Source organism: Poecilia formosa, unplaced genomic scaffold (genome assembly GCF_000485575.1).
Source record: "Poecilia formosa unplaced genomic scaffold, Poecilia_formosa-5.1.2 Scaffold330, whole genome shotgun sequence".
Classification (NCBI taxonomy): domain Eukaryota; kingdom Metazoa; phylum Chordata; class Actinopteri; order Cyprinodontiformes; family Poeciliidae; genus Poecilia; species Poecilia formosa.
Genome location: NW_006800269.1, coordinates 133,274 through 149,783, shown reverse-complemented (window position 1 = coordinate 149,783; position 16,510 = coordinate 133,274). Strand labels below are relative to the sequence as shown.

General features: G+C 39.5%; 1 protein-coding gene across 1 annotated transcript; it reads right to left on the bottom strand.

Moving 5' to 3' along the window:
* Positions 1-1,185: 1,185 nt before the first annotated feature.
* ticrr (TopBP1-interacting, checkpoint, and replication regulator) lies at positions 1,186-15,520 on the bottom strand. The gene is made up of 19 exons (XM_007573454.2): positions 15,270-15,520; positions 14,018-14,252; positions 12,779-12,917; positions 11,750-11,868; positions 11,377-11,565; positions 11,142-11,287; positions 10,299-10,399; positions 10,110-10,200; positions 9,945-10,027; positions 8,909-9,133; positions 8,652-8,739; positions 7,189-7,261; positions 6,552-6,683; positions 6,306-6,396; positions 6,154-6,212; positions 5,616-5,884; positions 2,970-4,884; positions 1,415-1,543; positions 1,186-1,336 (listed from the first exon to the last, which is right to left on the bottom strand). Exons 1-19 carry the CDS (start codon positions 15,462-15,464, stop codon positions 1,218-1,220), a joined length of 4,398 nt encoding a protein of 1,465 aa, XP_007573516.1. The 5' UTR covers positions 15,465-15,520; the 3' UTR covers positions 1,186-1,217.
* Positions 15,521-16,510: the final 990 nt, after the last annotated feature.

The window sequence follows — 16,510 nt, the reverse complement described above, 5'->3', positions numbered from 1 at the left end:
TAAATCTGCTCAAAGTTCACATACTTTGTCGATAAATTCTAAGCGACTAAAAAAATAAATAAATAAAATATTCACAGCAAGCTTACAAACTCATTAAAACAGAGCAACCATCTTGGCGATTCTCTGAACTGAACCAAAAACAAAATGAAATTAATCAAATGTGCTAAAATGAGTAAAACAAAACTGCTTTCCATAACATTATGATGAAGGAACATCCTGAAAAAAAGAGGTTGACTTGATTTACAAATGACCAACATTTAAAAAAATAAAGTTGTTCCCACTAAAAAAAAAAAATAAACAGGAAGGTGGGAGGAAAATGTACAAATGAAAAACTGATGAATACGATGATGTGGTGAGAGTTAGTCTTTTTTTTAGCCAAATCTGTGTGAGGAATTTTGAAAAACAAAAAAAAAAAAAAAACAGAAAATTATAAAGATCTTAGGATTCAAAATTTAAAAACTACAACATTTCTAACAAATTTTAAAACTTTAAAATGTATCAATTTAGTTGAATTTGACAGAAATTTATGTTATGTACCGAGTCCTACAATTTAACCCGACGATCAACGCTTTAAAAGCTACAGGACCGAATGGTTTAGTCAAATCACAGGCAGTGAAAGGAAAAGAGTTTCACATGTAGCTGAGCTGCACTGTGGCATATAAAAAGACAACAAAAAAAAAAGGTGTTTGATTTCACTGCGCTGACCTTTGAAGCCAGATGGGCACTGATGTACGCGGCGCTGATAAACTTCTTAAAGTAACACATTTACGGCGCAACAAAACCCAATTCAGTTTTCAGCAAGTCGCTGCTCGGGGGTTCGGACTTCCTGCTTTTCAATCTCTTTCAAAAGGTTAAGAAAAACTGTTTATTCATAAAAGAATTTGTCAATATTTAACATATTTACAAAATTTCAGAGAATACATTTTTTTCTGAAAATAGCTAAAAAAAAAAAAGGAAAAACTAATAAATAATACTAATCGGATAAGAACAGGATCTGACTTGATTGTAAAACAGAGAGAAAGAAAATATGATCCCATCGATATCGGCGAGAAATTTTAAACATCCTTTGAACTCTGGAGTGGTTCTGATTGAACAAAAGCAGCTTTCCGGTGGAGTTCAGCCGACCTTTTCACACATGCCACGAAAAGGCTCACGGCTTCACAGCACAAAACAAAGAACAGACGGTCTGATTGCTAAAACTTTTTATGTTATTTATCTCAGTGGAGCAGTCTCTTCCTGCTGTAGGTCTTCCCCGTGTTAGAGCGCCTCGTTGGCTGGGAGAGGCTGAAAGGAGAGCGCTCCGGCTCACGATCTGTTTTCCCTGACGAGGCTTCGTCTGGAAAATCGGGGGAAAAAAAATTAGTTGACCTGCAATAACATGCTCGCATAGACACGCTGCACGTTTAAGTATTACCTTTAAAATCTGGTGTTTTCTTATGGGTGGAGCCCGTTTTGCCCTTAAACAGCAGTGGAGACTGAGTGAGGGCCAAGATGCCGCTGGGCGTCACTGGTTTTCTGCCCTTCCGACCGGGAGGAGTCCCCGCTGCCAGGAGAGGAGCAAACACAAGCGGGTGAATGAATGAAATTCGACCTCGCTGTAACATCGGGTCAAAAACGACGACAAAGCTTTTCTCTGTGTACAGTCACAATGTCTGTCATCATGTTCATATTAAAAGCTTAAAATCCAAGGTAATATCTGACCTTGTTACGTCAAATTGCTAATATTTACCACTGCTCTGACAAGATATTCTTTTAATTTACTCTTAATTAAGGGTGTACATTAAAAGAGAATGTTCAGTTTTGTTAGAGAGGTAACTCACTGGAAATGTGTAAACATCACATTGATTCAATTCTGTTTACACTGGATTTCAAAATGACAGAGCATATTAATGAACATCGTATAATGTAAATGTGTCTGAGTTAGCTCGTTTCATTCAGTGGTCCCTTTGGCAGTTGCTAAACCCAACCTAAAGTGATGAAGGCCATTAATCTCTCCTCACAACCTTACTCCATACATGTCTGATTTTCAATATATCTTTCTTGGATTCCCCCCCAAAAACTCCTACAAGTCAGGAACGTCTTTCCATGATGATCCTGAAAGCAACACCTTTCTCTAGTACGAGCCTCTCGGACCACTTTCACATCCACAGCTCTACGACCATCTGCACCTGCTTTATACTCTCAATGACCAATGCAGAGGGAAGGTCCCGTGTCATACTGATGGCAATGCTAACGCTGCGCTACTACTCGCTCAACCAACGACCTTGAAACAGCCTTACTGTGATAGTGAACCATAACAACCACGCTGGAGCTGATTTTGCACACAATCACGCTTTGTCACACAACCAGGCCCCTGCAGACAGGAGCCAGTGCAGACAGCCGGATCTTGGAAGATCCGGCTGGCTTTCTTTGCCTCAGGATGACCTCAGTCTGAGGCAAAGAAAAACTCATGTTTTATTTGAAAACTCCAAACTCTACCAGGATTTAATTTTAATTTTTCTTTTAGAGTTTTTTTTAAGTATAAATATAACAACTTCAGTACAAGTTTATTTATTTCAGCACTGACCAGTATTAGTACATATAGAACCTATAAAAGCCATTCACAGGAAAGAAGGATGGATGGTGAAGAAACCGATGAACGGATGGACGAACAGATCACAGGTATGATAAATGAGAGATGATGGGCAAACAGATAAACTGGTAGATGTTGGTGCATATCAAAAAAATTGAATATAGAAGAAAAAAAAGTTCTCATGACTTGATATATAAAATAATTTTGTTTCTTTTCATTATCACAATATCACAATGAAATTCTAAGTCCATTTCACCCAACCTTACTCCATACATGTCTGAAGTATTGCCAGACCTAAAATCTAAAGGTCTAGTTTTAATGTATAAACAAAAATATTTCAATTTTAAATATCTAACACATACATTCATTCTACAAACTGTTTAAAGATATTGCTTACTTGACTTAATGTTTCCAGTTTCACACGCCCAGATGATTTCATCTGAGTCAGCACTGTTTGTCCCTTCAGCCAGCTTGGTCATCCAGTACAAATCCTCCCTGGGAGAAAGAGGCGGCACCTTTGCTGCCACTGAGTGCGACTCGTTTTCTGCTGTGCTGCTCAAGGGTTCTTCGGTGTCTTCAAAGTCCTGCAGGGGACTGACTCCGAGCTCAGCCTCCTCCAGCAGCTCCTCCAGCCGCGGCTCCCCTTTTGGGACCCGATCTTTGCCTCCAAATGTCTCGAGTTGAGGCCTCTTCCTGCGCGGCCAGCTGTTCAGGTTGTCCGGGGTTACTTTGCCCACGCTCTGCGGCGAAGGGGTGAGAGGGATGATGTCTGCCACTGCTACTGCCACCGGAGAGTGGCGCGTAGGCGTGTAGGACTGGCAGATGTACGTCTGGACGCTGCTGCCTTTTCCAGGAGTACACTTTGCTGGAGTGACGTGAGCGCAGAGAGACGGCGAGCAACAAGAAGCGTCTTTGTGTTTGGTCATTAAGGTCAGGGGGCTTTCCATGAGAGGCTTAGTGCCGACCAAAGGGCTCTCTGTGCCCGGTTGAGAAGCACCCTCAGAAGAGATGTCATCCGCGTTCATGGAATCCGTCCGTTTAATTTTGAGTTTCGGAAGTCCTGACGTCTGCATTTCCAGTTCCACTTGGTAACTCAGAGGGTTTGGAGAGACTGGGGATTTCTTGGATCTTGTCAAGCCCCTGGGGGTTGAGAATCGAGGGGAGTCGTTTCCGTACCCCAAACGAGCGGCGGCCTCCCTCTGCAGACGGTCGGGGGTTCGGCGGAAGCCATAGCTGCGCCCCGGGGTGTTCTGAGGTGGTACAGGGGAAGCCGTCCTCACAGGACAGTCAGGACTAGACACACTAGGCTTCCTTGAGAAGCTAATGCTCATTTTTATACCCTGATTAAACTGAGTCTTGACCACCGTAGCGTCGACGATGTCCAAACTGTCGTCATCTGTGGTTATGGAGTTACCGTGAGAAGTCTGCGATTCAGTCTGGAGACTGGAGTCGGGTTCGGAGGAGGACTGAGACGTTTCAGTCTGCTCCTCTGACGAACTGTTTGGAAGTCTATCCCCCTCAGGCGGAGGGTATGCCACCTCAATGGGGGATTCGGTGTTTGGCTCTTTCCTCGGGGTTCGTCCAGAGCGAGTGATCATTTGATGAATGGGACTGGGAATCTTGACTTTAGTTCTGCTTTTGCGCTGAGGTGAATTATGTTGGGTTGAGGATGCCGGGGGCGGCGTAGGGGTCGTTTCCAGACGAACCGCCGCATTTTCAGTTGTGTTACATATCGAAGATCTCAGAATCTTTTCTGGAGTCAAAAGGTCTTGTTCGGACAGCCGTACCAGGCTTACTTGGCAGATCTTATCCGGGGTCTTAAAAATGTCTCTTTTAGCTTTAGTGCTTTGTTCTGGACTGTGGAGTTTGCTGGGAGTCTTCATGTGTCTCAGAGAGTTGAGAGGAGCTGTACTTGGTGACTCAGGGACTTTAAAAGTTGCACGGTCTGCCTCCACTGTACATTTCTGAGGAGAGGGAGACCATGTGACACTCTTCTTGGGAGTCTTGGATAACGGGCTGCTAAGTTTACATAATCCAGAAGCTTTGACTGGAGTCCTAAGAATGCCCTTTAAAGGACTCCCAACAGGACCTTGTTTACTTGGCGTATTTACAAAGAGAGACTCTTTGCCTGGAGATTTCAGAGGAATGGTCTTCATATTACTACCGTGTCCAGAAGCATCAGCTAAAGGACTTTCTGCAACCGAACAAACTTGTATTTTAGATGATAGTGGGGCCTGTGGTGTTCTGGGCATCTTAGGAGACAAATTCCTTCCACGTCTCTTGGGTGATTTTGACTGCGTTTTGTTTGGACTCTAAACATACAGCAAAAACATCATATAAGGGATGAAAAGTGACAGTTGTTCAGCACAAATTATGATTTCAAATGATTCATATCCCTGCCAGATTTGCACTAAAAATTACTTTCATTCAACTAAGAATTTTGTTTCTGACAGGAAACAAGTCAGGCATCTTGCAAAAGACAGTACAGTAAAATTAATACATAACAGAATTTGTGCTTCTTAAAACAAAAAGATATTTAATTAAAGGCTTCAGATCTTAGTCATTGTTTTTATGGGTTTCACCAACTTAAATTTTAGACTATAAGACCATTTAAGACCTATATCTCTACAGAAATTAGACAACCGACAAGAAATTTGCACTTAGCTAGCTAGCAAGTGAATATTAGCAGCTAGCTAGCAGTAGCTTTAGCTATCAAGAGTCACAGAACATAAGAAAAATGTGTGTGTGACTCAAACTTTTCTTGACAGAAAAGTCCAGCAGGGAAAAAAACAAACAAAACAAAAAAAAAACCCAAAAACATCAAAAATACGATATTAAATAGTCCTATCATAGTCAAAATGAATAATGTATTTAAGGTCAACTTACATAAAAAAAGAGAGAGATGTGCAGGCCTTAACTTTACATATGTGAATTTAAGACTTTAAGGGTGTTACTTCAGTTCAATTCTGGAAAAGTCCTTCAATAATGAAAAGCCAAAGTATTCAAAGTGTGAGATATTTGGGTATGAATTAAGATAAATTACCTCAAAAACACTGGAGTCTGTGGGCAACAGAGACTGGGTGACTCGGGTTTCATCAAACTGGTCACTGGGAGACTCAGCTGCGCCGAACAGAAGGCGCAAGGGAGACTGGACTGTTCTCACATTAACGCTACAGATTTTGCTGTCGCTGAGTGGAAGCTGAGATGAAGAAAGAGCTTTCTCCAGGTTCCTGGAGCGAGGCTGAGAACTTGAGTAGAAAGTGCTTGAGTGTCTTCTACCGAATTTCTTTAACCTGGGGCTCCTTCTCAGGTCTGACAGAAAATCACAAAAAGAAAAGAAAATTACATTTTGTGGTTTAAAATCATGTTTACATTGTATTAAGCTCGTATCTTCCAAATAAAATACTTAAAATTATGAACTTTAAAAAGAAAGGTAACACTGAATTTAGTTGCATTTATTCATTCATATAACAAATTGTGTCCCAGATTATTGAATTAAAAAAGTTTTTTTTTTTCTGAAGAGAAGAGCTTAATTCACATAAATAAATTATGTGATGTACATAAATATAAATTGAAATTACCTTCGGCTGGTTTTACTGGTGAGTCTTCCACTATGCACTCCCCTTTATGGTCAGATTTCCTGTGAAAAATAATTAATTAACTGAACTAAATAATGCTCATTTACAAATGGCTGCAGATGCGCTCAGCTAATAAAAGGATGAGTGAAACATACCTCCCTGCTTTCAGCCGCTGTAAGAGGCGACTGGACACCTGCTTGTGGAGAGGCGTCTCACACACCTTCTTTGTGAGAAGTTTGTGCTTTTCTGAAAAAAAAAAAATGCATAAAAAAATACAGTAATTAAGTAATAAAAAATATATGATTTTTTTTGTTCAATCTCAGAAATCTGAATACTAAGTAGCACAGCCACATAATGGAAAACACTACGTATTTCATGCAATTGACCAAATTCAAGTTTACCTTCAGATTCAAGAGGACGCTTCCGTTTCAGTCCGTCCACAGCAGAGACAGACTGGCTCCTTGGTAGTCTCCTTTTCGTGGAAGGCGAAACAATCTCTTGGTTGAAGAGGTTTCTTCTTACTTTGGTCACCTCTGTGGACCGATAAATGTATGTTGAGAAGCTTTGATACTTTACTTAGGCAGGGCTTCACAACAAATTGCAAACTTGACACTGTCGCAGTATCACTGCACGCAATAGTCTGCTTAAGCACCAAGCGACTAAGCTCTCCATGCCTGTAGCTGCACTTCCTTTGACCACATACTTGGCAATTTGACATTTTGAAAATAATGGAAACATCAATTTCAAAGAAACTGTGTTTTCTCTTTTTTTTTTCCTTTGGCCGTATCGAAATTGGTTTATTTCGCAAAACTGCAATGCAAACACTTTTTTCGCATCACAAGTCACATGATCAACAACCCAATACTGCCACTGATGCAAACCACAAAGAAGACGACGACAGGAAGTAGTTGGTGGTCAGGTTTTTTTGTGACAAAACGATGAGTCGCGGGATGTTCTTCATATTATAAAGTGAGAAACAACCTTTTTGCGTCCTCTAGTCTGATCCCGACAGCAGTACTTTAATTTTTCTACACATACCTTGTGTTTGTTGTTTCTGAGGTTGCTGTACTTCTGCAGGCTTCTTCACTGCAGGGGAGATCTTCATTTTGGACTAAGGTGAAAAAAAAATATGTTTGAATTAAGTGCTTGGATTAGTCATTGAGAATTAATATGTCAATTACCTCTTCATTCTTTCATTTGTTTTCAACCAGTTTTTAACTTGCATGGGTGTGAAGTGTTCCTCACTTCCTATTACTTGCATGTTTCTCACACTTGTTTTTCAGAAAATCAAACCAATTTAAATATTAAATATTTCAACTAGATTGGATTACTGTAACGCACTTTATCTGGGAGTCAGTCAGTCGCTGCTCCCACGTCTGCAGCTGGTTCAGATGCTGCTGCAGGACTTTTGACAGGAACTCGAAAGAGGGAGCATGTGACCCCTGTCCTGGCCTCACTTCACTGGCTGCCTGTATATTTTAGGATTCATTTTAAAATTCTTATGTTTATTTTAAATCACTACATAATCTTGGCCCGGCTTACCTCTCTGAGCTTCTTCACCCCTATATACCTCATCGGTTTCTCAGGTCTGCCGATCAGCTGCTCTTGGAGGTACTGAGATCCAGAAGGAAGCTCAGAGGGGACAGGGCTTTCTCCGTCATGGGTCCTAAGTTATGGAACGACTTGCCTTTGCAGGTCAGAGAGGCCCCTTCACTGTCCACTATTAAAGCTCGTCTTAAAACCCATCTATTTTATTTGGCTTTCAACTCCAGCGGGATCCAGTTTTAAATTGTATGCTTTTGTTTTTAAACTGTAAGTTGTTTTTTTTTATTTTTTTTATTGTTATGTTGTGTTTTGATGTACAGCACTTTGTATCAGCTGTGGTTGTTTTAAAGTGCTTTATAAATAAAGTTGGTATGGTATTAGAGACAACACAAGTAAACAGAGAATGCAGTTATTGAATGAAGCCGTTTCAGAAAACTTGCTAAGCCCGGTGGTCCAGCTGCCCACCATGTCTGAGTTCAAAAGTTGACAGGAAAATTGAAAATATGACCTGTGTTGTTGGAAGACATCATATTTACAACACCTAAACAACAACTAAAAAGTCAAGAAAAGACAAACACAGAAAAATGCAATTAAAATAAATATCAATTGTTTCATCCCAATTAAAGTGTCCACATTTTTTTGATCCGTGACTCGTCACTTTAGTTGCTGAAGTTGTTACTGTTTCACCAAACACATTTTTAACCTGTTTTTGCTATCACTGTTACTGGAATATATATATATACATATTTTTTTAAAAAACCTATAACAATAAACAAACAATGCTCAGCCTGGTGGGGGAGCAGGTAAAGCCTGGTGGCCCGCCAGGCTGATCATACACTATGGGAAACACCCTGTGTTTATTACTAAGGGGAAAAAATCCAAATCCAGATGGCTCTGTGTGAAAAGTGAAATATAAAAAAAATTAATTAATTAATTAAAAAAAAAAAGGAACTTACTGCTCTTGTGGTCTTCTTGGGCAGCTGTATTTGACGAAGACTCTGTGTGGACTCAGTCATGCTGCGATGTCGAGTCAACATTCCACTCCTGCACAGAAAACAAATTAAAGACTTATAAAACATATATTGAACCCTGAAGGTTTACCATGTTTTTTCTTTAAATAAAAAAAAATAAAAACAACAGCAACGCTGTTAATTTTACAACACTCCTTTCATTATTTCTCCAATTTCTTGGAGCATTTTTTTGCAAAACCCGCCTCCTCTTGTTGGCCGAACGGTTCCGCAGGTCGTGCAAGCCGTCGTTAGAGACGAGGCTCTGTGCCGAGACGGCAGGCGAGGAGGCAGAGGGGGAGATGCTGTCCTTGGCAACAGAGTCGTCGCTGAAGAAGTCAGCAGGCAGAACGGCCACCAGGGCGTCAGGGAGCTGAGTGCCCAGGCTGTTGTAGACGTCTGCAAGCACTTTCGGAACAGCAGTCAGGAAGCTGTCGGGATGGAGAAACAACACTTTTGTTTTTAGTTCTTGGGAAGCATTTAAATATGGCGCTTCTTCTCCTTTAGGACTGTTGGAAACTAAAGGAAAAAAAACAAAAACAAAAAGAGGTTCATGTACTAAATTTAAATAACAGGGTTTGGTGAAGTTTACCTCAAACTGTGTACTCAAAAATTTTAATTCAAACCCAAATGTACAAATTTATACATGAAACAAAAAAGTTTTATGACAAACCAAGTGATGTGTTTCAAGCATTTATTTCTGTTCATGATTATAGAAAAAGTGTGAGCGAAAGTGTCAGGAGTGTCAGTGTCTGGAATAAACTTGACAGTCAGATAAAACAATCTAAATCTCTTTCTGCATTTGAAAAAGTTTTGAAAATTATGATGACGCAATATGGTGCCGAGTAAGTTGATGTCTTTTGAGCGAAACAGCTAATTTTATTTTTATGTGAATAGCTGGCAGAAGTAAGTTTGCACTTCTTTTTTGTTCATTTTCACATGATTTGTTTTAGTTGTTACTTAAACTATTCATATTTATTATATAGTGAATGAAATAAAAAAAAATAAAATGAAATGGAGAAAAGTCATGAACTACCCAAAGAACTACGGTGGCCCAGAAAGGACAACAAAATGTAGAAGCTACAAGAAAACAGTCAAAAGCCACAATGGAAACTATGTTAAAACAGAAGTTAAGCTAACAAGTCTACCATAACTTCTGTTGCCGTTTTTTTTTTCTTGCATTTTCTTGACCCTTTTGGGGCACCATAAAGAACTCCCATCTCTGTAGAGGTGCACACATACCCTGGGAGGACTTCGTCCTGAAGAAACCTTGCTAGGCACGCCGGGTCTTTGGTTAACGAGATTATTCTGAGCATTTCCGCCGCCTGACAAAAGACAAAAAATATTAAAACTAGAGAAAAACACAAGACAGCTGCGTTCTGTCGACAGGAATGTTGACCCTTTTACCTCCTCCACCATCCGGTCTGCGTCTGAGTGGGATTGTTTGGAAGCAAAACGTCTGCACAGCTCCAGCCGCAGCATCACTTGCAGTTGGCACCTAGATCGGTTTGATTAGTTAGAGTTAAACGATCCAGATACAGCACGAGAACAGAGAGACGAGGAGGAATCGGTTCATCAAGTGAATCCATCACTCACTCTCTGACTTTGCTCTCGGCTTGGTCAGCGCTGGGGTACAGCTGGCGGATCGATTTGCCGGTCTTCATGAGATGCTGTTCCACAAGCAGAGACGCCTTTTCCTACAGAGGAGACGATGTGGTTATAGAATGAACTTAACATTCATTGACAGAACATAACATGACAGGAAAAGTTCTCCAAAGTGACTTTTATTTCAATCAACGACGAGAATCAGAGCCAGGCTACGAGAATTTCTCTTTAATTACGAGAATATAGTTATGAGATTAGAAGAACTGATGCAACTTTACCAGAAAAATGACTTAAAATGATGAGTAAAAAGTTGTTTTAATGAGGAAAAACAGCCTTGACGGAGGAGTTATCTGGATCTGACATGAGTAGGTCAGTCCATTTAGAAGTAGATACAATCATTTCAATGTTGATGATAATTTGAGGATGATGTGCAAAAAGGCCATATTTTTCTATTAAGTATTAAATTATATTAAACTATGACTTCACAAGTTGCTCAATATTCCTCCTTTTATTCCATTCCTATTTTTCATGTTGCAGTTTTCATAAAATAATGACTTTATTCTGGCAAAATTATGATTTTATTTTTGTAAATAAAAACAAAAACATCTTAGCCTGACCCTCAGTCATAAAGTTGACCAGAATTCCAAACCTAAATAAAAACAAGATGGCCGCCCTGACATTGCTATGAAATATAAAAATCCAATGAGCTTAATAAATTCAGATTTTCCAAAAATGACATCTTCAAAAGCTCAATAATATTGATTTATTGCCTAGCCCTGGACTGCAACAAAAACAAATCTTTATAAGGTAAAAAAAAAAAAAACATTGTGTTACCTGCCAGTCTGACTCTGCAGTCAGAAATGTTTTTACGGCGTTGAGAAGCTGCTGAGCGGTGGTCAGGAGAGACGAGTCTCTCTCTGCTACCGTCTTGTTGTAACCGGCCTTCAAGTGCCTCAGCAGCTCTTTCTCACTAGAAAAACCTGAGAGATGGAAAACAAAGCAGCAAAAATCAATATGAAATGTGTTATTCAAGCACATCGTCAGACTTTTATTTAGAAGTTTAACTTACTGAGCGCGCTCGTCGCTGCCGGTTTGTTCCTGTCACTTAGCCGTCTCTTCCCGGCTCTGTCGGCGCCCGGCGGCTCGGCCTCGCTCTGACTCTTCTGAGCCTTCACGTTTAGCCGCGCCACGTTCAGCATCTGCAGTGAGCGACTCATTGTCTTCATCTTCTGCTTCACCGGCGTACGGTGGGCACCCCCTGCAAGGCCAGGAGCCAAAGAAAAAGGAGGTAAAAAAAAAAATAAAAAAATAAGAGAAAAGATCCGTAAAAGGTGAACGTAGGACAACAATCGCCTTTAAAAATGGTTTTGGATTTTAAAGTAGCTGAATTTTGAGTAGCAGGTGGAAAGAATTATGACATATATAAAAAGGAGCTTGCGTACGTTTCTTCCCCTTTTTGCTGACTGACTCCTGGTACAGTTCAGACAGATCGCTGACCAGATTCTGCTGAGCCTCAAAAAGATCCTCAGCCGATCCCTCTTCAGGTACCACGTGGAGCAATCTGCAAACAATCATTTAAGAAAACGTTTGTTTCTTCTTTCTTCATGTCAATGTCATCATGTCCCAAACCTGGTAGCAGATCTAGATGAAGTGCAACATCAGCTGCGTTTCCGTTACAAATGTGCACAAAACTTTGTCGGTATTTCACTAATGTCGAAAAAAACAAAACAAAACACAATTTTGCAATAGCAGTGTTTCCGTTAAATAAGAAACGCAATTAAAATCACACGTAACCAAGTTTGTTTGTGTGATAGGTCATTAAAAAACATCATCCTCCAACTACTTCCTGTTGTCTTCGTCTTCATAGTTTGGACCAGTGGCAACATCTGGCTGCTGGTCATGTGACCTGTGTACTGCAGTTTAGCAAAATACACTAATTTCGATACAGTAAAAAAAAATAAAAAAATCAGCTCAATTTATTTTTGAAGAGTCAAATTGCACATTAATATGGTGATTGGGGAGGCAGCTAGTGATTGTAATGCCTTCAAGGCAGATTCAGATCATGTGTTATCAAATCGGTCAAGATTTCTTGTTAAAGGAAACATGTAAAGCAGGGTTATTTATAAAATGCTGTATAAAAATATTTTGTTAATGACAGAAATTTTTTTATTTTTTTATCATTACAAAAAAATTAAAGCTGTTAAAGTCTGTTTTTATGTCTCCTTATTAAATAAATATGCATAGGGAAAGTCAGAAATTGTGCAAAGTCTTGTAACTTTGCACAATTTCTGGTGCAAAGTGTGAGTAGATTTACTCTGTGATATGATTGAGTTTTCATTTTAGGCAGATGATCCATCGCCACTGCCAGATAAGCAACTGAAAAAAAATAAAGCCTACAACGACAGCAGCAGCCTTCAAAAAACAGAACAAAACAAAATAAACAAACAAATGAATAAGAATTCCTTTTGTACCTTATTGACTCCATTAAATTGGCGCCGACTCCTGACTGATCCGACTGTGGGAACCAGGCCTCTAAGGTGTGTGTCATTGGTGACCTGTGGCTCAGCTCCTGTGTGGCCCACTCAGGTGCAGGAGGGTCCCGGACCTCATCTTTACAAGAAACGAAAGCAAATTTACATACAGCTGTTTTAATGCTGAACATTAAAAACAGTTCAGCATGTTTTTAATGCTGAACTGAGCTCAGCATTAAAAACATGTTGCTACACTATTCAGGGATGGATTCTCAGACAACACACAACATGTACAAACATCTGCAGTTAGCTGAATTGAGCAAAAACTATAAACACTTTCATAACTACAAATCAAACGAGGACTTTTTAAAAAGAATATTTGACAATTTCCCAAGCTCAGAAAAAAAGTGCTAACTGGTGTCATCCAGAAAACCATTTGTTACTCATATAGATTCATTACACAGAGTGAAATATTTTAAGCCTTTATTTCTTGTCATTTTGACCATTACGACTTACAGATTATGAAAACGGATAATTCAGTGTCTCAAAGTTTTAATATTTTTAAAAGGTTAGAGTATTCATAGAAAGTTGAGTGGAAGGAAAACGTGCACACGCACAATGATTCGCAACTGAGGCTTGACGCACACATGAACCCTGCAGATGTGCTACGAATGTTACAGAAACTGTCAGTGGAGTCTGACTTGGGACTGAGTGTTGTCTTAGTATTTGTTTTATGTTGTAAATTTGTCCTCAATGTACAGTCTCTTATTCTTATTTTCCTATATTTTTTATATTTTTAATTTTATTATGCACAGTCCCGATTACGTAAACTTTGCCCACCATGAGACAATAAAGAATATTTCTCTACTATTCTGATATTTTGATTATTTTTTAAATTAACCAAATAATAATTGGATAGCAAAAGGTGCTGAATAGGAGATTTATTTATAGAATTTGAACTGGGTGAATCTAAAACTGCGACTTGAGGAGTTCTGGTAGAACATATTTATAGACAAAGGTTGTTTTCTTATTTTAATCTTAGATGCAAAATGTAGATTTTTTTTTTTTTTTACAGTTTTAGTTTAGTCACTGCTCTGAGTGTGTTGTTCTTTAAGTAAATGGCCTTTTGTGAGTCTGTATGCTCCAGTTAATGATTAATCAATTACTAAATTAGTTGATTATTTGAATAATCGATTAATCCGATTAATTGTTTCAGGTTCAGTCTGCTTTAATTCCTACCGTCAGTCCCGTCGCCATCCTGGTTCATTATGTCATAGACCACGCCCAGAACGCTGTTCACCACTTCCGGCAGGTCAGCGGAGGTTTCCGCGGCGGAGGGGGCGGAGACGTTCGTCTTCAGCAGCTGGTCGTGCTGAAGGACGATCGGCTGGAAAACGGTGAGCAGAGCTGTGGACTGGGACAGCGGGGAGAAGACGGCGGGACACGACAGCCCACTGTGGCCGACTTCAGCAAGCTGTGGAGACAATTAAAGCAGGGAATGAAAAGATCAGAGTCACCAAGCGAAAAGCCATTTTGCTTAAACATCAGACGTCGTGCTGCGTTAAACGCTCCCATTCCGTTTGTTTAACTCCACGCAGCTCGACTTTTAAGACAGATCAGATTTTTTATTAAGAGCTACATTAAAAGGAGAAGGTGTGTCCTTGCTTTGAGCTAGCGCTAGAACTAACTTGGAGGAGAAAAAAAAAAGAACTGTAACGTAAAGCACAAAAAAAAAAAAAAAAAATCAATAAAACAAATACAATGTTTAGACTGGATTTTAAAAAGCTTGTTTAACTTTCATTGCTGCATTTTGTAGTTGTGTTTCAGGTCACTGTAGCGACTTCCACCTTACAGGGCTGAAACAATTAATTGTATTAATCGTGATTAACTGATTATTAAAACAATCACCAGTTATTGTAGTAATGAATTAATAATTAACTGGAGCATACAGACTCAAAAAAAAAAAGGACCAGTTGGTGAAAAGAAATACAATTTCAGCGCAGTAATTAAACCAAAAGTGCAAAAAATATTTACATTTTTGCATTAAAGATAAAAAACACCTTTGTCCAGTAAATATATTTTAGCCAAAACTAATTTTAGCTTCACTCAATTCAGATTCACTATAGGAATGTCACTGTATTGCAATTTATGTAATTAAATATTTATTTTCTTATATTTTAAAAATTGCTTATTTGCATCTTTTAATGTATTTTTAATATTTTGTCAGAGAGGATTAAGAAGTTAAATTAAAAATCTGTAGAATGTGCAATCCCCCGGTTTGTCAGCAGATTAATTGATTACCAAAATAATCAATAACTGCAGCCATACACTGCTTACTGATGAGGTGTGCATCATCTTTGTGTTTTAGGGGAAAAGAAAGCTTCACATGAGAATTTGTGTCTTTGCTTGGTATTTGCAGAATCTCATCCGTGTCACATCTCCATAAAAACTCCCATGTGGTATAAATGTCAGCTTCTCTCTGGTCTCTCACCATTTGAAGTGAAAGAGCAGACAGCTGTGTGAAGAGAGGCAGGAAGGCAGCCACTTCCTCGTAGCTGCTGCTGAGGAGCTGAAGCAGCCACGACTCGGTGGGAGTTCGAGTCAGGCACGAAGCATCCCAGCCCTGCAGCGCCCCCTTCAGGTGCACCTCTACGGACTCCTGCAGAAGACGCTGGCCTCGGCACATCGGCTCCACCGCCACACGGCAGCTGTGAGAATCGTCTCCTAGATTAGTAAAGAATAAAAATAAATAAATAAAATAAAATAAAATAAAAAAAAACGAGGGAAATAAACCGGCAAGTTTATTTATGGATATATACAAACATTATGTTTAGGTGTTTTACAACACGTTTGGTCATCTTAATGGTAACGTTTGTGTTCCGTGGGGAGCATACTTGTAATGTTTTGGAGAAGCAACACAAAAGATTGTTTCAGTTTATATTTGGGACGATTAATAACTTATATGGCTTAAAAAAATAAAATCTCTAAATTCTTTAGGGGGGGTATATCTATTTTCCCTCCCTTACTTATTTCCCTTAAAAAGAAATTACAAATTAAATAAACTACTTTTAAAAATTGGCTTTTACTTCAGTCATGACTTTTGTGAATTGACCTGAATTCAAGGTCCAAATGAATAGAAGCTGTAAAAACACTCGTGGAACAAGATGGTAGTTTGTGTGTGTGTGTGTGTGTGTGTGTGTGTGTGTGTGTGTGTGTGTGTGTGNTTTTCAATATATCTTTCTTGGATTCCCCCCCAAAAAGTCCTACAAGTCAGGAACGTCTTTCCATGATGATCCTGAAAGCAACACCTTTCTCTAGTACGAGCCTCTCGGACCACTTTCACATCCACAGCTCTACGACCATCTGCACCTGCTTTATACTCTCAATGACCAACGCAGAGGGAAGGCCCCGTGTCATACTGATGGCAATGCTAACGGTGTGCTACTACTCGCTCAACAAACGACCTTGAAATAGCCTTACTGCGATAGTGAACCATAACAACCACACTGGAGCTGATTTTGCACACAATCACGCTTTGTCACACAACCAGGCCCCTGCAGACAGGGGCCAGTGCAGACAGCTGAATCTTAGAAGATCCAGCTGGCTTTCTTTGCCTCAGGATGACCTCAGTCTGAGGCAAAGAAAAACTCATGTTTTATTTGAAAACTCCAAACTCTACCAGGATTTAATTTTAATTTTTCTTTTAGAGTTTTTTTTAAGTATAAATATAAC